The 25,959-nt window shown below is 39.7% G+C and overlaps 1 protein-coding gene across 10 annotated transcripts in view; it reads right to left on the bottom strand.

Annotated features, from left to right (window-relative positions):
* RBM6 (RNA binding motif protein 6) overlaps positions 1–25,959 on the bottom strand; it is a 105,565-nt gene that overhangs the window by 50,744 nt on the left and 28,862 nt on the right. For 7 of the 10 annotated variants that reach the window (XM_025916076.2, XM_086698170.1, XM_086698172.1 and 4 more), the window contains 2 exons: positions 24,870–24,939; positions 6,633–6,706 (listed from right to left, as the gene is read on the bottom strand). The exons of 1 other annotated variant lie outside the window; for it this stretch is intronic. In XM_025916076.2, the coding sequence (XP_025771861.1) occupies positions 6,633–6,706; positions 24,870–24,939 (144 nt within the window). Of the gene's footprint in view, positions 1–6,632; positions 6,707–24,869; positions 24,940–25,959 lie in introns of those variants that run through there. 2 more of the 10 variants (XM_086698176.1, XM_086698177.1) reach the window with 2 other exon arrangements.

Here is a 25,959-nt window from a genome sequence, read left to right on the forward strand (position 1 = left end):
TGGTCCTCTTCCCTCACATACCTGGACACCTGTGCAATCATCCCGCAGATGCTTTCAGTCTATGCATCCTAGTCTCAACCACCATCAGAACTGGTTGCCAAAGATCTAGGTGCCACCCAAAGCAGCAATACCACTTCTCAAGCATCCCTGAGTCCCAAGAGGTGGATAAGTAGCCAAGGAAAAGGAGGACAACCAAGCAGGGTCTAGTGTTATAGAATCACTCTCTTCAGTACCTCTTCTGGTAGTAAGCACGCACCACATGCTGGCCACTATACCAAGCACTTCACACGCAATTAATCTCATAACTGCTCTGAGGTGGGTACTGTGATTATCCCTCCATCTTACAGATGAGACACTAAGATTATGAAGTTACAAATGAACTAGGAAGTGACAAAGCTGGAATTCTAAATCTCTCAGTGCTCCTAACCCTATACTCTCTGGAGGTATACAAAATCATAAACCAAAGTTATAATCAAGATCACAAACTGAACTGTGCTTTTGTATAACCCCTGAGCTAGTATTTAGAATATACATATTGTTTTTTTTTTCAATAACTGTAATCAAGTTCCAAAGGCCACAAGGCTGAAAATCAGCACTTTGCACAACCCCGTTTTTATAAAAAGTACAAACATTAACTAAAAATATCAGCTGAAAGAGATGACAAGATCAAAGAACAAAGTTGAAATCTATAGGTACATTCCCAATTTAGAACAAATTAAGAACTAAATTACCTCAAGAAATGAACAGAAATTACCACAGAAATGAGCCATGATATATATATTTATGACAAAAATTATTATAAACCTCATCACAGGAGACACACTGAAAGTTCCCCCTTAAAACTGCCAAAAGATTCAGGAAAATTAAACTGAATCCACTTCAAAACACCCTTTACAATTATTGTAGAAAGTCTGAGATATGGCAAAGCCAGGGGCTGGTCATCAGAGCTTAGGGTTTTAAAGCCACAGGCTGGATTTCTAGGGTGGTCTAACTATACTCTATGTCCCTCATATGGTACATCTCTGGCTCTTTCTCTTGAGAGAATTTAAGATTTGAAGGCTAATGCAGCAGAAGCTCCTCAAAAGACCTGGAGGCAGTCCCCTGATAATCGGTCCCAGTCAACAGGCTAAATGGGAAGTACTGTTGATGTAAAAATAATTCTCCTGCGCACTGCCACCAAATCCCTTTTTAGCTAGCTACTCCACAAAGCCCAGATGGACTGAGGCTACTGTAACTTAAGACTTTCTTGTTCCACTCAGATGTGAAGTTGCTGTGATAATAATAAATATACACTCAATATTCACTGTGTGCCAGCCAGTTCTAATCATGCATTAACTCATTTAATTCCTAGAAGTGTGAGAGGACACGGAGACACAGGGACATTAAGCTACTTGTCCAAATCACACAGGAGAAGGTGACGGAGCTGGGATGCAACCCTAGGCAGTCAGTCGGGCCTTCATGTATGTGACTACTAGGATATACTGCCTCATGCCAGCCAAGACTCAATTACTAGATAGGTAATTCTTCCAAATACCCTGACAGCAAGAATCTTCAGTAACTAATGATTTACACTCATTTTAGAATGCATTTTCTTTTCTGTTTCCCACCAATAACCTCTGCTGAGGGCAATCAGGAGAAGGCAATGAAATTGATATTTCTAGGAAGATGGCATGATTCAACCACAAGTTATAAAGCTGAGCTCTGCCTGGGGTGCCACATTCTCTTCAGTGAAGTAGATTTGGGGAGTGGGTTTAGACAACACCACAATCTTGCAGGAATTTATAAGATTATACTTTTTTGTTATTTGGAATGCACACAACTTCAGTACCGGAGTATTTCATACAATATTGCTATCGACTTGAATAAAATTCCAACAAATGGTGTTTTCACCCATTTTTTCCCATCGGCCCCACAGTCTTCCTATCCCCCTAAACAAGCTTTCCCCATTGATCTCATTTTAATCATAAAGACAGATACCATTTAAGATTTGGCTTCCTTCACATTACCTTCAGAAACACCTTGGACATCCTGGTATCTTCTAAAACCCAAATTCTCTTAACTTTGTTGACACAAAAAACAGTATCTCATAAACCTTCACGTATTCTATAGTCTCCATCCACCCCCCGCCCCCCATGCCAGTCTGAAGGAATTTTCATGTTAGGTGATAATGGCATCTTTTCCTTGCATTTTATAAAGTCAGGCTAATTCTGTCATACAGCCATGTCATCTTCAGCTAAAGAAGGCCAATGATGCTACAAAAGTTGAGTAAAAATTCCAGAGAAATGAATTCTTCCAAAGCTATCTTTTATAAGGGCATTTTAGTAAACATTTGGCTGAATGGGAACAGGCAACAAACACCACACCTACTAACTGAAGAAAACGAAATGCTAATTCCTTTAGACCAACTGACAACAGTTTGAAAGAACTAGTATACTCACAACTGGGTAACTGATGAAAAGGTTCGATATGCTAACACATGCTCTTACACCTTTCCTTAAGTCCCAGTGAAATGGCACACACAGCAAGAGGAGGTAATATTCACCCTCAACCTGCAGGGACTTGGACAACAGAGAAAGCCTAGGGTAAGTGACACTGCTAGAAATAACTTTCCCAGTAGGGGTGGAATAAAAAACCCTGCCTCACAGTGTTTCGGGCTTTCTACATCTCCTAGACAGAGAGAGGTGAAGGTATGAGCTGACAGACCTCTGCTGGAAATTACTTCCCCAGACAGCTGCTGGCTAAATGATGCCCTGAGGAGTCCTCTTGACCACAATGCTCAGTACTGCTGCAGAGTGTCCTACTGTCTGATGCCTCCATGAAGGCGCTGGGAAAGGGCTAGTGGGGCCTTGGTTATCATCCTGCCTCTCTAAGGCACACTTACTCCACAATATTTGACAAAGCAAGCTGGCAGAAGCCTCCTTTACTCCCTTACCCTAGACTTGCAAGTATCAGTCAATGATAAATAAAAGACATTTCACATCAAGAATCAGGATAAAAAGAATTATAAAACAATAAGAAAAACCAAAAAATACCAACCCAAAACATTTGACAGAAACCTCTTCGGAAGCATATACACAGATTCTACTTAGAGGTGCCCAGCAGATGGTGACTCAGAATCTGTACCAATTTGATCTAAAGTAAAACCTAGAGGGTAGGAGAATGAATGAATAGACAGAGACATTCATCTTCCATAAACACTTGGTTTATCCACTCTGAGGACTTCTCTCACATACTATGTCTAAGATTTTGTACTGTGTTACTGGGAGTTTGAACCACATCCATTTTCTTAAAGAATATCCAGATATTTAAGAAATAAATTTATTTTCCTAGAATTATGATTGAAAATTACTTGACACGAAGAAGGGAGAGGGAGTAGGAGGAGGAGATGAACATCTAATTTCAAATGCTTATTAGGTACCAGATTCTATGCTAAGTGTTCTGTATACATTATTCACCAAATGTAATGTCACTCCTCAAGAAGCTTCCCTGACTACCCCTTCTAAAATTGCCCCCATCATGCATTCTTTAATACCCTGCTCTGTTATCTTTACAGCACTCAGGACTATCATATATTATTTTAAATTTGTCTAGTTGCTTATGCTCTGTCTTCAAACACTAAGACAGAGGTTATATAATCTATCTTGTTTACTGCAGCATCTCCAGCGTTGAGAAAAGTGCCTGGCACACAGCAGGCATTCATGAATGTATGATCTCACTGAGTCCACACCAGAGCCCCATGAGGTACTGGTTACAGAGGGAACTGAGGCTGAGGGAGGTAAAGAACCTTGCCAGAGACAACCCACCTAAGAAGTAACATCTGAATGCAGAACCTATACTCCTCTTTGCTGTGCTATACTATATAGATACAAAAAAATCCCCTGGTGGGGTGCCTGGGTGGCGCAGTCGGTTAAGCGTCCGACTTCAGCCAGGTCACGATCTCACGGTCCGTGAGTTCGTGCCCCGCGCTGGGCTCTGGGCTGATGGCTCAGAGCCTGGAGCCTGTTTCCGATTCTGTGTCTCCCTCTCTCTCTGCCCCTCCCCCATTCATGCTCTGTCTCTCTCTGTCCCAAAAATAAATAAACGTTGAAAAAAAAAAAAAATCCCCTGGAGATCCGACTCTTAAAAATCTTTCCATCAGGGGCGCCTGGGTAGCTCAGTTCGTTAAGCATCCGACTTCGGCTCAGGTCACGATCTCGTGGTTCATGGGTTTGAGCCCCATGTCGGGCTCTGTGCTGACAGCTCAGGGCCTGGAGCCTGCTTCGGATCCTGTGTCTCCCTCTCTCTGCCCCTCCCCCACTCATGCTGTCTGCCTCTCTCTCTCAAAAGTAAATAAGCATTAAAAAATTAAAAAAAAATATTTCCACCAAAATGACCTGCATATACCCTGAGTTGTGCTAAAGATCATTAGGAGGATGCTGAGTGGATTGTGAAACCTATGCAGTTCAGCGAGAGGATTCTGTTGTGTGGCAGTGCTAAGTAGTATGCCCTCTGTCCCATGACTAGGGGAAGAATAAAAAGCTAGGAAAGGAAGTTGACTGAATAAGGATATGGTGCTACTTTATTAAGGAATAACTCCAGTGAATATTAAAAACGAGATCACACAAAAAATTGGTATTTGAGAGAATACCTTCTGGGATCTATGAATACCAAAATGCCTGTCACCTTTCTTAGTCTGTTACAAGTTCCTGGAAGATAGAGGCTGTCTCTTATTTGTACTGCTGCACAGAGTACCTCATGATACCATATGCATAAAGATGGCTGTCAAAACATCCTATTTCACCCCAAAAGAATTTTGGCACTCCTCTTCCTTTGTTCTGGTATCTCATTCACTAGGCAAGGGTTGGTCATCAGGGATCTAATCTAGGAGCCCTAAGCATGTTCACAGAATGTGTGGGGAGGCTGGGAGTAGAGATGTCTAAAGGCCGCTCTCCCTCCATACTGCTTGTGTAAATGCACATTTTGCCAGATATGGCTCCAAAAGAAACCCTGCCTCAGGATAAACCCTGTTTTTAAAGAAGGCTGTCTTAATTCTATTTGACATTTCTCTTCAAGGGGCTAGAAATTTCAGACAGGATTTTTTGTTGGGATAGAGGGAAAAGGCAATTAAGACACAATATTGTTATTTTTTAAGATCAAAGATTAAATAACTCTGATAAAAAGTAACACTCTTCTAAGAAACACATACAGTTGGGAGAATGGTACAAAAGAATAGCATCTGCCACGGCTCCCCCGTTTATGTTTCCACCACTCACAGTATTATTTAACACAGTGGCAAAGGACTTAATGATTAGTCACTGAGAACAAGATGTTCATAAACTAAATGAGTGTTCTCAAATTAGGACAGACAATTAGAATGGACTTGACCATAAGCAGAAAGATTGGGATCTTCATTCTCTCAAAATATCATTAGGTAGCACAGTTTCTAACATATAATTAGCATCTATTAAATGACTGGCTTATTGATGGGCAATGAACAAATCAGTCAACAAGAACTCTGTCAAGGGGATACGGTCCTAATCCGGTCATTTTCTGAGGATCTAACAGTATTTATACTACTAACAATAGGTATGGATACATGAAGTTTCCCCTAATTAGTGCTTGTTCCCAAAGGGTTACAGCATGTCATCTCCATACCCATAAGGGGAGAACATGGCCAAAGAAGGGAAAAGGTTAAGTGTCATGAGCCATGATGAATGGAACAAAGCTGATGAAAGGCCATCAAGCTATAAGAGAAGAAGAGTTCTCATGTACTACTACTCTTCTCTGGCAGAGCCTTAAGATCTTGGGCATACAGCTGTGATTCACACTGTTAAGTACAGGCAGTGCGTACATAAAAATAAAACAGTATCATTAAGCTTCTTTCTCCCAGACAGAGGAACTAAGACACCACAAAGAAAATAACTTTCTCCAAGGGAACACCATGACAAGAAGGACTCTATCCATTTCATAATTCCTTCTAAAACTATTAAAGATCCAGATTACAGCTCTAGGTGGCAAGCTGCCTACATCTAGATATTTCAAACATAAGGTAAGTCCAGATTCAGATTCACCAGCTCAGTCTATATGCAGCCAAGAACTTGAGTATGAAACTCCAATTTGTAAAGAACCATGATGAATGCAATACACAGGAATAATCTACTCCTCTCTCCTCCCCGATGGCCCTCTTGAGAAAGCAGCACATGCAGGCAGGACCTGAGTGTCACAGGAGTTGCCATCAGTGGTCTTCACCCTAGGTCTGGGTGTAAGTACTGACCTAGAATTCCTGTGCCAGGCAAATCCTTGAGATGACACACAGTCAAGGATTATTCTTTGCATTAGGTTCTCCATATCAGTCACACTCCAAAGGGAGGCACTCCAGACCTGTCATTTTTGCCCATCTACTGTCTTTGGCATCTAGTCCAACTGCAACTAGGCTCCAGTTTTTAAAATATACTTGTGCCCATTAACTCTTCTAAAGAAACCTTCCCAGCCTCTTCTAGAGTTTCTCCTTACAACCATTTTCTAGTTGGAATGTAGTATGCTCCAAATACAGATTTCTGGTACCTTTCCAAAGTTCAATCATGTGAAACCCTCCCTCCCCATATAGAAAAAATATATCCTTCCAGCATCATTTGACCGAAGTATAAAGCAACCTGGTTGGCCTCCATGCATCCGATGGCATCTTCCAAGAGTGAAAACTCCACGCAGACATAGCCATAGTCGTAACCTGGGGACAGCATTTAAATACAGACGGGAGTGGTGTTAGTGCCTTGCAAACACAAAAGACACACTTAAATCCCCTGTTTCTGAACCCCTTAATACAAGCCCTCCCAACTAGCCCCTCCCTCCCCTATACTAGGCAAAGCTGCTATTCCAAACAGAAAAAAGTACTGAAAGAAAATCTGGATGTTTCTGGACTTTGAGAGTCATTCCACAGTGGCTTTTTCTATTAACCAAGAAGATCCTTTGCTCTCTTTAGTACTGATGGTCTGGTGAAGGTGCCCCAGAATTAGGTAATCCCACAGTTAAGTTCAAGTGGGCACCCAAAACATATTAATCACAGGGTGAATCTTCTGGAAAAACAAAGTCAAGAAGAACAGGGAAGTATCTGGAAAAAAAAAAAATGTATCCCAAGAGAGGAAGGAGAAGCAATTATCCCAAAGCTATGCTAATAGTCACCACTTTTCAAGCAGAAACCACCTTCAAAGACAGAAGTGCTGACAGACTGAGGCAACTACTCTGTTTGGATACCACAGGAGGCTTCTGGTTGGCAGGGGACAGACCATTTCAGGTCTCCTCTTTTTTTCTTTGTTTCAACTCAAGTCATAAACCAGCTTAAATCTTTATGAAAGGAAGAAGGTGTAAAAGCATAAATAAATTCAAATAGCTGGGTCCAAAATTGTGCTTGTGCACAAAGATTGGCGGTGGGGTAGGCTGGGGGAGAGACAGCAGTTGTTAGCAATCAGTACATGTTCAAGAACTGTATGAACCATTAGAGTTACAGAATACCCTTCACCTTTCTCCTAAGCAAGTGTCATTTGCAACTCTCATGACCCATGAGACTGGGAGCTCATGGGATTTACAGGCTGCCAAGCTCTAATACTAACCCATCCTATAATTTCCCAGATACTGGCACCACATGACTACAAAACACACTTGGCAATGCAATGCTCCACAAGGGCTTCCATGCTTCCTCCACTGCCTCCCAGGATAAAGACACTCATGTTTAGAAGCAACGCTGTGCAAATGAACAGCAAGAAAAAGATGTGACTTGTTCAGATGAGAAAAAAACTCAGGGAAAGAGAAAGAGAAACAACACAAACCCAGGCCAATTTTGAGCAGTAAGTATATATAATAGGAAACTAAGTATCATTACATTAAGGTATCAAAGACCAAAAAGTAAAAAAATCAAAATCAAAACAGACAAAAATTAGAGCAACAGAAAATGTAACTTAAAAAAAAAAAAAAGACCAAACATGGTGACATGGGTTGGATTCTTTGTCACTTGGATTGAATGGCCTGAAATGTTTTATTATGATAAGAATAAAACTGACTTCAGACTTGTTAAATACTCCAAGTTCATTATGAAATAGGACAATGGTATAGGCTGATTCTTGCTTAGAATTTTAGGAGTTAACCAGGAAGGAAAAAACAAATCTATTAGAAATCTCAGCATCACTTTAGGCTGAGAGAGATTTTCTATTTGATTTCACAGCTTTGACCGACACTAACCCCTGCAACCTCTACCTAAATTTACCAAAAATCAGCCTCCTGTGATTAGTAACTATTTGAAAAAATGAAACTACTCTAAAGAAATGGTATATATATTTACATATGCCCTGTTAACAATGGAAATTGTTTTGTTACTTAATTCCTTTTGAGTGGATTTTCTTGATCAAACTTGGTGAACATCTACAGAAAACACTGGAAATTTTGTAAAGGGCTCTGATTGTTCCTGGGAAACACTGGAGAGTAACAGAAGCAACTAAGGTCCCTTTTACCACCAAATATCTACTGCAAACATTGAAATGCATATCCACAATCAGAAGGGGGTACCCAAGGAATAAGCAGATATATTCTCAAGTGTGGGGATCACCTCTACAAAGCATATCAAAGTTCAGGTGTGTGGAAAGCAACTCTCTCTATAGCTGCCAAAATGGACAACACAGGGAACTAACACCAATTGGGAAAGCCTTGAGCTTCTTTTCTGTACTTAAAGAAGTAACTATTGTGGCCCAGAAGGGCACACCACAGAATCTATAGACAGAGAAAGAAAGAAGATTCATGACAACCTTCATACTTTGCTAAAGGACACACAAGACTTTGATACTACACTCACTGGAAAGGGAAAAGATATGTCTGCAAGCAACATTATGAGCATCTTTATACATCAACCCTGTAATACTTTATGTTTACAATGTGCTTCAGATTTAATATTAGAATCACAAGCCCAACATTCCATTTCTTTGCCTGAAACTTTAGCTATTACACAGTAACAAAAACTTAAAGTTTAATTATAATGCCTAAAACTTAAAAAAAAAAAAAAAAGTACCTAATCTTGATCCTAAGCATTTTTGTGTCTCACAGCTATATAAAGATTTTTCAGAAACTGCCAAAATGGACAATACTAATACTTACGTAGCACTTGTTGGTGCAAGGCTGCACTCGAAACACTTTACATACAATTTAATTTAATCCTCACAAGACTACCCTATGAGGTAAGTACTATTAAGTTCATGGGGTTATAGGCATAGGGAAATAGGCAAAGAAATAAGTAATTTGCTTAAAATCACCTCAATGGTAAGTAGCAATATGGGCTCAGAGCCAGGCAGTACAGATTCAAATCGATGCTGTTAACTGCTACACTGAATAGCCTCTCACCTTTTAATAAAATCCAAGAGTGATACAGATAATCTGAATTCTGAATTTTACAGAGCCCAATCACAGAAAGGGTACAGACAGATAAGACCGTGTCTATCGTTAAGAAGTACTGAGATCTGGGGGCGCCTGGGTGGCTCAGTCGGTTAAGCGTCCGACTTCAGCTCAGGTCACGATCTCGCGGTCCGTGGGTTCGAGCCCCGCGTCAGGCTCTGGGCTGATGGCTCAGAGCCTGGAGCCTGCTTCCGATTCTGTGTCTCCCTCTCTCTCTGCCCCTCCCCCGTTCATGCTCTGTCTCTCTCTGTCTCAAAAATAAATAAACGTTAAAAAAAAAAATTAAAAAAAAAAAGAAACACTGAGATCTGGGTGCTTGAGTGGCTCAGTCAGTTAAGCATCTGACTTCAGCTCAAGTCATGATCTCATTTCGTGAGTTCAAGCCCCCTATCAGGCTCCATGCTGTCAGTGTGGAGCCTGCTTGGGATTCTCTCCTTCTCTCTCTCCCTCCCTCCCTCCTTCTCTCTCATTCTCTCTCTCTCTCCCTCCCTCCCTCTCTAAAATAAAATAAAATTTGGGTGCCTGGGTGGCTCAGTCAATTAAGTGTCCAACTCTTGATTTCAGCTCAGGTCATGATCTCTCAATTTATGAATTCGAGTCCCACATCAGGCTCAGCACTGACAGTGTGGAGCCTGCTTGGGATTCTCTCTGTCTCTCTGTCTCTGTCTCTCGAAAATAAATAAATAAATAAACTTAAAATAACATAAAATGAAATAAAGAAATACTGAAATCAGCATACCAGTTATCCTTACTCTAAAATACCTATAGCAAAACCTTTTGAGTGGGCCTGAGTATGCAAGTTAGAAAGCATTCGCACTCATGGACTGCTATACTGGCTACCAAAAGTCTTCTGCAAAGACAAAAACCTGAAACTCTTGTAATGATGGTTACAAAAATTACAATACAGTAAGACACTTGATATAGGAAACTTAATATAACATATTTTAAAGGCTTCAAAAATGAGGACAATTATATAAAACGTGTATAGGAAAAAGAACCAGAATTAAACACAATGAAGTAGCATCTAACTCCTAGGTTAGACATAAAGTCCGCATATGAGATGAAAACCATGCATTGTCAAAATCATACTCGAACACCCCAACGTGAAGAACAACATACCATCTCTCAATATAGGTTAAGTCCAACACTGCCAGTTTTTCCTCCAGCGTTGCAACAGATCGTTTTTCTTTTGGTTGACACCAGATGAAGAGGCTGGCTTGCATTTAAGGGCCATAATGTATGAAAAACATATCACTTTAAATAACAGAATCACAGCTAGCACAGTGAATGCTCACACTTAGAGAAACTTGGATACAGAGACCAACTGAAACCATGACCGAGTCACATCCCACCTCTCATGCTCACTTCATGAGAGGGAAGATGGGGTTGTAGAGAGGGGTTGAGCAAGCACAGGTGAAATTTGAAAATGATGTAATGCATCACAACTGTACATGAACATGATTACAATGGTTGTATTGTTATAGTGGGATAATTGGGGATTTTTTTATAATTCACAGAAAAAGTTCTAGTAGACCTGTTCCACCACAGACCTAAACATTCTGAAAACAACCAACAAACTTTGCATTCAGAATTGCTAGGAACCATTTGGAATCATTAAGATGACAAACTCAGTGTTAACAGTCCCACAAAAAGATTCTTACCTAAAGTGTAAAAAATTCTTTTATTACGTTTTTCTTCTACCACCACATGCTGGAAGAAGCCTGGTGGCCTGATGGGTCTTTGCACTTATTTATAGGACTATTAAAAAGCGTATTTTACTCCATTTTCTATTCCAAATGTGTAGATTTCTTGGGGCACCTGGGTGGGTTAGTCGGTTAAGCATCCGACTTCAGCTCAGATCATGATCTCATGGTTTGTGGGTTCGAGCCCTGCATTGGGCTCTGTACTGGCAGCTCAGAGCCTGAAGTCTGCTTCAGATTCTGTGTCTTCCTCTCTCTCAAAAATAAACATTAAAAAATAACTTTTTAATAAAAAAATAAAATTTCAATTCTTCTTCATATTCACTAATCACGTGGTTGTCTATTCTCCAAAAAAGTACCTGTGATAAAAACTAACCAGGTGCTTAGTAAGTGCTTATTAATAAGGTGCTTAAAAAGTTCAGAAAACAAAGCCCTGACAAATAATATACAGTATCTTTTAGTCTCTACTCCTAAAAAAGCTGACTCAGAGACACTGACAAAGATGGCCCTCAATTGTTCAAGTCAACTGTAATGTCTATACCAAACCATGCTTTTGTAACAATTACACAGCAATATTTATTTAAGCAAATGAGATGAGCAGCCCTACATTCAAACTAGTCTAGAAAAACTCAACTAACATAAACAATTCTGGCTCAATTCCCTATTAGGAGGACTAAGTGACTTTGATAAAGCCTGGAATATACATACCAACTATGAAATGTAAAAAGAATTTTAAAGGATTTTAAAGGACATAGGCAGCGGGGAATCATGATGAACACTGAGTACAACGTATAGAATTGTTGAATCACTATATTCTACACTTGAAACTATACTGGAATAATAATTAAAAAACAAAAAGAAGACATAGAGGGGCAAAGAGGTTTCTTTATTTTATTGGGTATCTCTGAGGAAAAGAAAACACATTTTTTTTCTCTAAACAAGGATTATTATTTCTGTGAGAACAAAGCATTATGAATATAAAAAACACCATGACAAATCTTAATAGAGATTCAAGAGGGCTAAAGGTCCTATTTTCGTAATTCCATTTCACTGGGGCTACAGGTTTTTAGAAGTAAAATATTATCAAGTTAGAGATTTTAACAAAAACCAAAACAGAACTGATCCAGGTATTTGAATTCCTATCAATGGGAATAATATACCAAAAGAGGCTGGTGTGTAAGATTTCTAAGAGGTACTTTGCCCTGCTAAACCCTCAGGTGAATATGCACCTGCAGCTTGCGTTATGAAAATTAGGAAAATATCTGATTTATATGTCAACCTATCGTGTGGGAAGAATAGAATTGGACCCAGGAGGGGCCCCTGGGTGGCTCGGTAGGTTAAGCGTCTAACTCTGGATTTTGGCTCAGGTCACGATCTCCTGTTCCTGAGATCAAGCCCCGCCTCAGGTTCTGTGCTGAGCAAGGAGGCTGCTTGGGATTCTCTCCACCCCCTCTCCCGTCTCTGTCCCTCCCCCAATCATGTTCTTTCAAAATAAACAAACATTAAAAAAAAATAATAATAATAACCGGACCTATGAAATTCATTACATTGACATCTTATAAGCACTTTCAATCCTCTCCCCCTCAACTATGCACATAAGGGTTGCTGGTTTCTAACAGAAAAAGATGAAACAAGGAAGATACCCACTCATGATTACTTGCTAAATTTTTTAAAACTGCATATGGTTCTATTTTATTTAGTGCTCCATCTGTGCCAACTGATTATAAAAGAAAAAAAAATGGGGGTGGGTTTCATTTTCAAGTAGTTTTCAAAGTTCAAAATTAATCTTAGGGTCACTTCATCCTTATGATGGTTCTCTGGCCCCAGGATACCATTTGTTAGGAAATTCTCACCCTTATTTAATTCATTTCAATTCCAATGACATTAATAATGCTATGTAAGCATGGCGGAAGAGGAGGGTCCTTGCCCTCAGAGAGTCTGGTCTAAAGGAAGACTTATAAAACAGACAGGCATAGACTACCTCAAGATGCTATATAAGTCAGAAAAGGAAACAGTTATTATTTTTTATTGAGACAGAATTACATAACATTGTGTTGGTTTTAGGTACACAACATAATGGTTCAATATATGTGTATACTGCAAAATGATTACTACAATAAGTTTATAATTAATACCCATCACCACATACAGTTACCAATTTTTTTTTCTTGAGATCTTTTAAGATCTATTCTCTTAGCAACTTTCAAATATACAAAACAGTACTGTTAACTACAGTCATCATGATATACATTACATCCTCAGGACTTACTTATCTGGGCACAATTTTTTTTTTTTAACTTTATTTATTTACGTAATCTCTACACTCAATATGGGGCTAAAACTCAAAATCCCAAGATCAAGAGTCACATGCTCTTCCAACTGAGCCAGCCAGGAGCCCCTGGGAACAATTATTCTTTACAAAGCCAATGATCTAGTTCAATTTTTGTTCACTTGAAAACAAACAATCTACAGAGCGAACAGCTGGAGTAAAAGAGGAACCTCTGCAGATCTACTTTTTTCCCCAGCCAATAACACTCTATCCTGGCAGGAAAGATCGTGTAAGTGTGGCAAAAGGATCACTGAAGAGAGGAACAGCAACACTGAATGCTGTAGCAAACTGCCCATGTAGAGATAATCCCAGAATAAGAGAAGTCCCAGATTAGGGGTGACGTCTTTTCATTCCTACATCCCCAACACTAGCATAATACCTGGTACATGGTGCTGCTCAGTCAACACCACATCAATTGTAATGAGTATCTTCACTGGAGCAAGACACAAGAAAAGTAACTTCTACAGTTTGTATATATGCAGAAGCTAACTCACCACAAGCTCCCAGTCAAGCCACTTCTCTCTGGGCTTGGGTTATCCATACACCAAGTTGCAATGATGGTAACTTCTTTGCAGAGTGGTTTCAGGAGTGCATTTCAGTACCCCTGTGCTTCTATTACAAAGCATTAGGGGGACGCCGGGGTGGCTCAGTTGGTTAAGTGTCCGACCTCAGCTCAGGTCATGAGCTCACAGTTCATGGGTTTGAGCCCCACATGGGGCTCTGTGCTGACAGCTCAGAGCCTGGAGCCTGCTTCAAATTCTGTCTCCCTCTCTGCCCCTCCCCTGCTTGCACTTGGTCTCTCTCTCTCTCTCTCTCTCTCTCAAAAATAAACATTAAAAAAATTAAAAAAGAAAAATAAAGAACAAAGCATTATTAGAGACTAAAGATCAAACAGTACCTGTGTTGCTGTTCCTCATATGTGCCCCAATATTAACATTTTAGCACTGATTTCTAGTTGATGCTAAGAATATACCTGCTTCTCCCACAGATCACAAAGCTGTTTTCATTTCAAGTGGGAGGAAAATATGTCCCAATCAACTTTTTTCCCATTGCCTTGGCCCTAGTGCCAAATTAGAGGACAACTCAACACTGTTCTAATGGGCTCTGAGAGGTTCCACAAAGATAATGGCTTCTGAGCTAGAAGTTGCTCAAATTAACAGATCACACGGGCCCAGCCTCTCACCTATTCCAGAAGTAAAATAGCATCCAGAGAAGGGTCAAACAACTGGCATTCTGTGAGACTCACACTTTGACCAGATCATAAGCCTAGGTCACCTATGCCTTATAACAGAAAACTGATGCCCAACTAAATTTACTGGATACCAGCCAGATCCACCTTTGAGAGCCCCATCTGTGGTAATATAGAAAGATATTGGGTCTCTGTTCCAGTTTCCTGGCATGGAGTTTCTAAAACCCTTGGAATTTTCTGAGTGATAGGGTGATATGATGTCTTTTGTTCTAATGAGGTGACTCTTGGCAGGCTCCTAGACAGCATCAGGATGGGGCCTGGTGATCAAACTGTCCAAGCTTTGATTAGAAGCTTGGAACCTTTGGGGGCGCCTGGGTGGTTCAGTTGGTTGAGTGTCCAACTTTGGTGCAGGTCATGACCTTGCAGTTTGTGGGTTCAAGCCCTGCATCAGGCTCACTGCTGTCAGCGGGGAGCCTGCCGCAGATCCTCTGTTCCCCCTCTCTTTCTGCCCCTCCCCCCACCCACACTCTCTCAAAAATAAATAAACAAATAAATAAATAAAAGCAAGCTTAGAACTTTTGGCCTCACCACTCCCACCCCTCAATTTGCAGGGAGGGGAAAGGAGCTGGAATTTAAGCTAATCACCAGCAGGTCAATGATTTAAACAACAATGCCTGCATAATGGAACCTCCATAAAAACCCCTCAATGGTAAGATCTGGAAAGTTTCCAGGTAAGTGAAAGCATCCACATGCATCTGTGTACAATTGTCTCTACTTTTTGTCTGATCACTTCCTGTAACATCCATGCAGAGTCCTATTTTACCTCCTCTGAAAATTAGGGAAGGTCGTTAACAATTATTTACTGACCTCTCTGACCAATAATTACCTCCAAACATTCATTTAGGTGTTATTCTTTTTTATATATTTTTTAATGTTTTTATTTATTTTTGAAGGAGAGAGAGAGAGAGACAGAGCATGAGCAGGGGAGGAGCAGAGAGAGGGAGACACAGAATCCGAAGCAGGCTCCAGGCTCCGAGCTGTCAGTACAGAGCCCAACGTGGGGATCAAACTCACGAACCACGAGATCATGACCTGAGCCGAAGTTGAACGCTTAACTGACTGAGCCACCCAGGCACCCCTAGGTGCTACTCTTTTTTAAAGCCTATTGCCTCTAAAAGTCTTATGTTTGCCATCCTCTAACGACTTTAGGATTAAAATAACTGAACATTTTTTCATCAAGTTACCCAGAGTAGTAAACTTCAAACTTAAAGCCAAAAGAACCCATGATGCATGAGAACTCCCAGATTCCTTTGATTGATTATCCCAGATCCCTTAATTGATTTATAAGATTCTGTGGCCTAGTCAGAAGAGGAATACAGAACACTCATCCCATATACCCATTTTCCACAGAAACTGAAGTCTCTAAAGTCAAAGATTACAATACTCATGACGGCCAGCATATCCTCTGCACGACAACATGCTATAGGTATTACTTGGATAAATAAATCAATAAACAATAACACTGAACACTGTCCAATATTTTCAAAGGTAGAGCCATATACTAACCAGAATGGCACAGAGGCGCCTGGCTGGCTCATTCAGTAGTGTGTGACTCTTGATTAAAAAGGGGGTGGCTCTCTGCTGGGTGTCTGACTCTTGATTTCAGCTCAGATCAAGCCCTGCATCAGCGTCTGCACAGAGTGTGGAGCCTGCTTAAGATTCTCTCTCTCTCCCTCTGCCCCTCCCCTGCTTGCACTCACTCTTGGTAGGTAACACCAAAGAATGAATCATAAGCTTTTCAAGGTTATAGGGTGTTGTTTTATTTTTAAATGATTAAAAAAAAAGAGAGATGAAAATATAACAACATTTTCTAAGCACAGCATAATGAACTGAACTGAGACTAGGAACAATTAATTATGAACTCTACAAGTACCAGTCAGTAGGCCATTAACATCTGTGCTGAAACTTGGTAAATATTCTATATACTCATGAAAATGCTTTTAAGAAATCAATCTTTATATGACTTGTCAACTGATTTTTAAGAAGGCTTAGCTTCTAAAACTGAGATGTAATTCATACCATAAAATACAACCTTTTAAAGTATACAATTCAGGGGCTCCCTGGACAGCTTAATTGGTGCAGCATGCAACTCTTGGTCTCGAGGCTGTGGGTTCAAGCCCCGCATTGGCTGTCGAGATTACTTAAAAATAAAATCTTAAAGGGGCACCTGGGTGGCTCAGTCGGTTGAGTATCCGACTTCGGCTCGGGTCATGATCTCACAGTCCGTGGGTTCGAGCCCCACTTTGGGCTCTGTGCTGGCAGCTCGGAGACTGGAGCCTGCTTCAGATTCTGTGTCTCCTCCTCTCTGCCCCTCCCATGCTCATGCTCTGTTTCTCTCTGTCTCTCAATAATAAATAAATGTTAAAAATTTTTTTTTAATAAAATCTTTTAAAAAATAGTAAAAACAAAACAAAACAAAACAAAACAAGGGTGCCTGGGTAGCTCAGTCAGTTAAGCATCTGACTTCAGCTCAGGTCATGATCTCATAGTTCCTGAATTTAAGCCCCACCTCCGGCTCTGCGCTGACAGTGTGGAGTCTGCTTGGGATTCTCTCTCTGCCTCTCCCCCACTGGCACACTCTGCCTGAAAATAAATAAACTTAAAATAAAGTGTACAATTCAGTGGTATGTATATTCAGAAAGTAGTGCCACTATGTAATTCCAAGAAAGCTTACGTGTAAATTAGAAGTGAAAAAATAAGAAAACATGGAAGCAGGTAAATACTGCTTTAATTTACATTCTGAGGGTAGACAATTTAAGCTAGGAAAGGTGAACACAGAAGAGATGTTCTTGTGCAAGGGGAAAGTTAAAGGAAGAAGCCAATGTATTTTTTTTTTTTAATTTTATATGCACAGAGCCTGACACAGGGCTCGAACTCCAGAACCGCAAGATCACGACCTGAGCCAAAGTCGGACGCTCAACAGATTAAGCCACCCAGGTGCCCCACCAATGTATTTTTATACCCTGTAAACAGTTTGTATGGATGGCCTCTATCTTCTGCCTATTGAAGGTAACTGTATAAATGACTTTTCCTACCTGGACTGAAGCTGGGAGTCAACCAGGCTGCTGCACTATTCAGGCTGATCAATGACCCTTTTATTCTTGCTACTCCAGCAGAAGAAACTCTTCCATGAGTTTCTACTAACCAACCAAAGGCACAGGAAGTGCTATCTCTCATATGACAGGTAACCCCCTCAAATGAGGGTAAGGGTCACAAACCACCCACGCTCTCTAACAGAACTTTCCATTCAGTCTTTAGGGCAGGAAACTTAAAAAAATGAAGGCAGGGCAACCTGGGTGGCTCAGTCAATTGAGTGTCCAACTCTCGATTTCCGCTCAGGTCATGATCCCAGGGTCAAGGAATTGAGCCCCACGTGTCTCCATGCTGAGTGTGGAGCCTGGTTAAGATTCTCTCTCTGAGGGCACCTGGGTGGCTCAGTTGATTAAGCATCTGTCTCTTGGTTTTGGCTCAAGTCATGATCTCACGGTTCATGAGTTCAAGCCTCACATCGAGCTCTGCACTGACAGCACAGAGTCTGCTTAGGATTCTCTCTCTTCCTCTCTCTCTCTGCCCCTCCCCTGTTCGCGCTGTCTCTCAAAATAAATTTAAAAAACTCAAACAAAAAAAAAGAAATCCTCTCTCTCCTCCTCTCACACATTCTCTCTCCCTCAAATAAAAATAAGGCAAATCCCAGGTAATTCCAAACAAGACTAAAATTAATTCTAGTTGCATTCACCTCTCCCCACACTTACCTGACCCCTCCAGCATCACATGGGATTCTCCTCTAGGTGTGCTGTCTACACTTGGCCACAGGGTCTATCGACTACCTCCACAAGACTCATCCAGCCCTAAAAGGTGTCCCTTGGCTTCCTAGGCATTCCTGTTTTTAAAGATCTGCCACCTTTGCCTAAGGTTTCTCGGTAAACATCTTCCCCAAATGTGGAACCAAACCTAATTAAGATTCCTGGTTGAAAACAACACCTTCTTCAGTTTCACAAATTGACAAGTAAATGTGATATTTTCCAATTAGCCTATGGTATTTCCTTAAAAACTAAAAATATTTACTTGTCTATTCTATAAATGCCAAAAATAATGTAAAAAAATATTCATTTGCATTTTCCAACTCACTTTTTCTAAATGATGTTAAGCTATTGCGTCTTTAGCTACCCCATTTGAATTACCATAAACTATACATGTTTTGTATCAGTGTCAATTCATTTCATAATGGACTTCTGCCCCTGAAGTGACAGATTGTCTCTGGGTTTTTCTTTTCTTAAAACTTCTATTTTATCAACATGGTCGTAAAAACTCAAACCATTTTAGGGGCACCTGGGTGCTCAGTCAGTTAAGTGTCCGACTTCAGTTTAGGTTTAGGTTGTGATCTCACAGATCTTGAAATCGAGCCCTGCATCGGGCTTTATGCTGACAGCTCAGAGCCTGGAGCCTGCTTAGATTCTGTGTCTCCCTCTCTCTCCACCCCAGCCCTGCTTGCGCTCTGTCTCTCTCTTGTCTCTCAAAAATGAATAAATGTTAAAAAAAAAAAAAAAAAGAACAAAAACCCTCAAACCATTTCAATTGTGCAAAATGAAAGGATAGGATATGAGCCTGTTACAGAAATTGGACCCATTCATTATATGAATGAACACTGAAAGATTCGAAGCAAGATACTCCTTCTTCCTAACACCACTTCCATCAGCCTTCTATCTTTGCTATACTGATTAATAAAACAGTACTACAATAATTCTATAGGGGTGCCTGGCTGGCTCAGTCAGAACAGCGTGTGACTCTTGGTCTCAGGGTCATGAATTCGAGCCCCACATTGGGTGTAGAGATTACATAAATAAATACATAAATAACAATTTTAAAATAATAATTCTGTAACACTTCAGTGAATTGAAGAATTCACTTCTATGAAGAAATGAAGAATTACTTTCTATGTCTCAAACATAGAAACATTGGGAAACATAATCCAAAAACTATGTCATCTGTTGCTTAAATACTACAAATTCCTTTGGAAAAAGTATCACAGCAAGTTTGTATACAATATAGTATGTAGTAAGTCCATCTAAAAACCAAGAGCAATTCTCTCTATATCCATAGGTCACAGAAACACTTTGAGAATGAGAACATCTACAACCATTCCAAGATCTCTGGAGGAGATATGCTACATAAACAGAAAGTACAACTAAGGTCATAAAACAGCATCAACCCTACTCTAGCTCCCACCCCAGCTCAGTACAGCAGAACTGGCATGAGGCAGACAAGGCAAGTGTTTGCCATAGGCTCCAAAAGCACAAAAGCATTAGTCTTTTTGACTTAAAGAAAGTGTACCTGCTTACTAAGTCTCTTTTAAATAGCGCCAAAAAGTCCTAGAATAAAGAATATAAACATAGTCAATCTAATGCAGTGGTTCTCACAATTCAGGGCACATCGAAATCAAGTGGAACACCTGTTAAAGCAGAGATAGCTGGGCCTCACCCCCAGTTTATCATCTGGCAGGTCTAAAGTGAGGCCTGAGAATTTGTATTTCAACAAGGTCTGAAGTAGTGCTGACACTGCTGGTCCAGCACCCACTCGGAGAACCACTGCTCTATTGTTCACAGAAGCTGTTCGCTGTAGTCTTTATCTTGCAAGATTTCTAATCATTTAACAATAAAATATATCAGTTGCATGTCAGTTTTTAAAATTTTTTAACGTTTTATTTTTGAGAGAGACAGAATATGAGCAAGGGAGGGGTAGAGAGAGAGGAAGACACAGAATCCAAAGCAGGCTCCAGGATCTGAGCTGTCAGCACAGAGCCTGACAGGGGGCTCAAAATCTCGATCTCAAAAACTGTGAGATCATGACCTGAGCCGAAGTAGGATGCTTAATTGACTAAGCCACCCAAGGCACCCCAGTTGCATATCAGTTTTTCAACTTTTTACTGAAAATAATTTCCAAGTTACAAAAAAGTTGCAAGAATAATAGCACAAACACATGCATACACCTGTTACCCAAACTCAGCTACTGACATATCCTGTTATGTCTATTTAATCATTATTCTCTTCCTCCCTTCTCCATATGCATCAAATATTTTTCTCTAAACCACATGAGAGAAAAAAGTATACACCATGGTCCTTCACTCCTAAAAACTTCAGCGAGTTATTTCTTAATAAGGATATTCTCTTATTACTCTTATTTAAATTCTCTTAGATACAGTAGTTAACCAATTTCGGTGAATTTAACATTGATACACTACTACAACCTATATACAGAACAGTTCCATTGTGCCCCAAAATTGCCATGTTTCTACTTTCCAAATCCTCCCCCAACACCCTGGCAACCACGATTTTCTATTCCTATCATTTTGCTTTTTCCAGAATGTCACAGAAATAGAATCATATTGTATACAGTCTTTTTAAAAATTAGATCAAATACATATAACATAATATTTACCATTTAACCATTTTAAAGTATGCGATTCAGTGGTATTAAGTACATTCACGTTATATAACCATCCCCACTATCTATTTCCAGAACATTTTTATCACCCCAAAAGGAAACCTTATACCCATTAAGCAGTCACTCTCCATTTCCCCTCCTCCAGCCCTTGGTAACAACTAAATTACCCACTCTGCTTTCTTTTTCTACAGATATGTCTATTTTGGATATTTTATATAAATGGGATCATATCAGGGGTGCCTGGGTGGCTCAGTCGGTTAGGCCTCCGGCTCTTGATTTAGACTCAGGCCATGATCTCACAGTTTGTGGGATTGAGCTCCACATCATGTTCTGCACTGACAGTGCCAAGCTTGCTTGGCATTCTCTCTCTCCCTCTCTCTGGCCCTTCCCCGCTCCTGTGCGCTCTCTCTCAAAATAAATAAACACTTTAAAAAACGGGATCATGTGAGAGTATGTGCTCTTTTGTGTCCAGCTTCTTTCACTCAGCACAATATTTTCAAGATTCATCCAAGTTATAGCATGTATCAGTATTTCATTCCTTTTTATGCAGCATGTAGCCTTTTGAATCTGATTTCTTTTACTTAGTATAATACCTGAAATTCATCCATTTTTAATGTTGAATAGTATTCCATTGTATGTACATACCAAAGTTTATTCATCCAGTCACCAAAACACATGTCACTCCTGATACTTTTTCCAGGAGTGTAAGTTACTCAAGGTAATTTACAACTAATGGGGTTATAACATATTTACAAATGGCAAAAAACCTCAGATATACACAACATTATGTAGGTTCACAATTCTTATCTGCAATTCTAAAAGCCCAAAATCTCTTAAATATCAAGGTTTTTGGTAAATTTTCAGGTCATGTGAAGTCATTTGGAAACAAATCCTGACCAGAACTATACTGAGTCCTTTACTGTCTTTAGTCAGTCCCCTTAGTGAGAATATTCATATATTTTGAAGTATTACTATGTTTGATATACATCCCACTGGGGGATAGAATTCATATATGATCTACGTACCACATTATCTTTCTATATTCAGAAAAAGTTATAATTTTGACTTTCGATCCCACAGATTTTGGATAAAACTTGTAGCCCTGTACTTACACAGCTCTAAATGAAACAAAAATTAAATTGATAATTACTAAAGTCAGTGAGCAGGCATTAATCTTTTTTTCTGTTACAGACTGCACCCCCCCCCCCCCCCCGCCCCATTACACCAGTGAAAAGGACCAACTCTACCCTACAGTCCCCTTATGAGCAATGTCCATCCCACAAGATCATTGCAGGTTATCACACAACCTAAAAAAACTAACTGCCATTCATAAAAGTCACCTTTTCTGCTAAAATACACATACAGTCTTTTAACAAGCAACTGTTAAAGTTCTTAAAACATCTGATTGCTCCAAGGCATATTCTTCAGCAGATATAAGACTGCATTGCTATGGAACCTAAATGACCCTTTACTGTTGATCACCTGAGAGGAGATCATAGCTGCTCTCTATATACTTCACAGATATTCACTCATTCCATGCATACTGAGAACGCATCAGTGCCAGACACAGTGGGCAAGTGTAACAGGAGGGAACAAGACAGACAAGGCTCCTGCTGTCATGGAACTTTCTAGTGGGAGGAATAAGACACACAAAACCACTGGAAAATAAAAGTGATAGATCCTATGACAACAAACCAGGATATGATGAAAATAACTAAGGAGTGACTTTGGAGTAGATAGTGAGGCAAGCCCCTGAAAGGTGAAACTGAAGCCATGAACTAAATCCCAGAAGACAAGTGAGGATCAGAGGGGAGAACAGTGCAAGGGCCCTGACAGAGAAAGAAGTCTGTATTTGGTCAAGCCTAGAGAAAGGCTCAGTGTGGCTAGAGCATAATAAGAAAGGTGGAGAGCAGTACGGGATGAGGTCAAACAGCTAAGGGCCAGCTCATGCAGGATTCTGTAAGTCAGAACAAGGAGTTGCAAATTTCTTGCAAGTGAGATGGAAAACCTTTAGACGATTTCTGGCATGGTAATAACATGATCTGACAGGTATTTTCAAAATTTCATTCTACTTGCCATGAAGAAATGGATAACATGGGACTAATAATCCAATTACCTCATTAAAAAAAAAAAGAACCATGTATCTACTTTTAATACATCATTACTTCATATAATAAAATGCCAAGAAGAGAGTGTATTTCCTGAAAGGTGATTTTTTTTAACCACTGTCTTAAATTATTTTACATGAGTATTAATTAATGTCTTACATCTGCCAATTATTACTCTAACAGCTACTACAGTAAGCAAATTTAAGAACTTCTATGGACCTTATACATTAATATAAGCATTACTCTGCTAATAAATCTGACAATATATAAATTCAGTCAGTACTAAAGAAATGAAGAGTTTAAATTGCTATTTAAACATCAAGACATCTCCTTTCCAAATATACCAATGCTTAACGAAAACACAATTAAGGAAACAAGACCAAAGCTGAGGTTACTGCTGTCAGTTGAAAAATAACTGCAGCCTATAAATTGTTTTAGTTCCTAAAGATAATAGTGAATGAATAAAGTGTGTATGAGACATGCGCACGCGCACACACACAAAGATGTGAATGTGTGAATGTGTAAGAACATAACTACTCTTCTGTCTCCACAAATTCAGAATTGATGCTTTTAAAACAAAAAAATAATTAGCTTTCTAAAAAATAATGTTTCTGAGTTTATTCTCAATTTACAGACCAACTATTTCTAGACATGACACAAATATCAAATTATTTCAAGCACAAAAATTTATTTTTATGGATAGTTTCCCTCTGCGGAACCAAACTGAAAAAGCAGCTACCTAGTTAACATGAAAAATTTATTGCATGTAAATTGTTTAGAAGTAAACTATATCCTCAAAACACAGCATACTCTTTCTTGAAGAGTTCTTAAATTTGGATTACTAAAATTCTGTAAATAGATTAATGGTCTACTTTCTTCAATTGAAAATTCTGCAAAAGACATCACTTAAAGATTACTTTCATATTTAAATCATTTCATATTATGTAACCTAAAAATATCAGTCGATACCTTGAATGCCTAACATTTCACTTCCACTTTTTCTGTAATGTATTAAGATTTGAAGGAACTGACCAAACTTGGCACTCTAAGACACTAGGAGGATATTATGAAAAGTTTAATCTGCAGTTCAGACCACAGAGCAGAGGTCAAAGAGAAAGCTCTTCTGGATCTATCCATGAATTTCAACAAAACAGCTGTTGCAGGACTTCATTCTCAGAGCAAGACTGAAAATTCAAGAAACCACTAATTTGTACAATTTCTCTGGAAAGTTGTAAATGTCACGCTGAAGCAATGAAATATAAATTTTTAAATACAGTAAGTTCATTAAATCCTATGGGCTCATACATAAAAACACCACCACCATGAAGAACATAAATAGCAAGTTTAATGATTATATAAAATATATTCAGGGGTAAATGCTACAACACTCACTTTAGATCTCATAGGCACCCAGAAGAACTGGAACAATGCATCCTCATCGCCCATGTGTGGACAAACAGCCACAAAGAACCACAGCTAAGACTAAAGCTGGCTGTTATTTGAAGACATCAACAGGAGGCTTCTGGAAATCTTAACTGTGGTTTCTTAAAAAAATTTTGAGTAGCACATGATGCAGAGATCTGACAAATACCCTTCCTAACCTAAGGCCACATGCATGTCCAGAAACTCACCTGTGTTATACTCCTTCAACTGCAAGTCCTTTACAGGCGTGCCATCAGGAGTCCGAAAGGCATTAAGAATCTGCAAGAATACGGTGTTTACACTAATGACACAGATCATTATCTAACACTGAATATTTAACTTTCCCTTTTTGTTTTTATTCTATATAATTTAAAGCAATCATTACTTTATAAAGGCAAAATTAACCTATGCATACTCTAGGCACTCAAAACTGTTAATGAGTAGAACATAATTATTAAAAAATTCCTGGGGCGCCTGGGTGGCTCAGTCGGTTGGGCGGCCGACTTCAGCTCAGGTCACGATCTCGCGGTCTGTGAGTTCGAGCCCCGTGTTGGGCTCTGGGCTGATGGCTCAGAGCCTGGAGCCTGCTTCCGATTCTGTGTCTCCCTCTCTCTCTGCCCCTCCCCCATTCATGGTCTGTCTCTCTCTGTCTCAAAAATAAATAAACGTTAAAAAAAAAAATTTTAAAAAAAATTCCTAAGTACGTAAAAAAGGCAGAAAGAGCCTAACTGTCAAGAACTTGAGCTTTGAAATCAGACTGCCTACATTTCAAGCCTCTCCTGCTCTCTTGCTGTGTAACTTTTCAGTGCCAAGTTTCTCATCTGTTAAAGAGAAGATGATGCCCTGGGCTCAAGTCAGTAGAGGGCCATGGCACTTAACTCCCTCACACCTAGTCAGTTCTTTTCCTCATCTTCAAATGGATTGTTCTCTCCCAGCAGTCAGGCTTGGCTCAAATGTCATTTTCTTAGTGATGCCTTCCCCAAATACCCGATCGAAAACAGCCCCTACCCCAGTTATGCTCTACACCTTTATTTATCTTCAGAGCATTTATCACTACCTGAAATTATGGGGTTTTGTTTACTTTTTTATTATCCATGGAGGCAGTGACTTTACAATATCCACTGCTATATTATTCAGTGCCCAGCATATGCTTAATATTTGGAGGGAATGAATAAAGAGTACCTATTCATAAGGTACTGTGATAATTAAAGAACTAATGCGTGTAGACGTCACGTGATGCCTGGCACAGAGTAAGCAGTTTGCTCTTCTTATTGTAATATTCTGACCAGATTTCCCTGT

The sequence above is a fragment of the Puma concolor genome, chromosome A2, assembly GCF_028749965.1.
Source record: "Puma concolor isolate L17-30 chromosome A2, mPumCon1.1.hap2, whole genome shotgun sequence".
NCBI classification, from domain to species: Eukaryota; Metazoa; Chordata; class Mammalia; order Carnivora; family Felidae; genus Puma; species Puma concolor.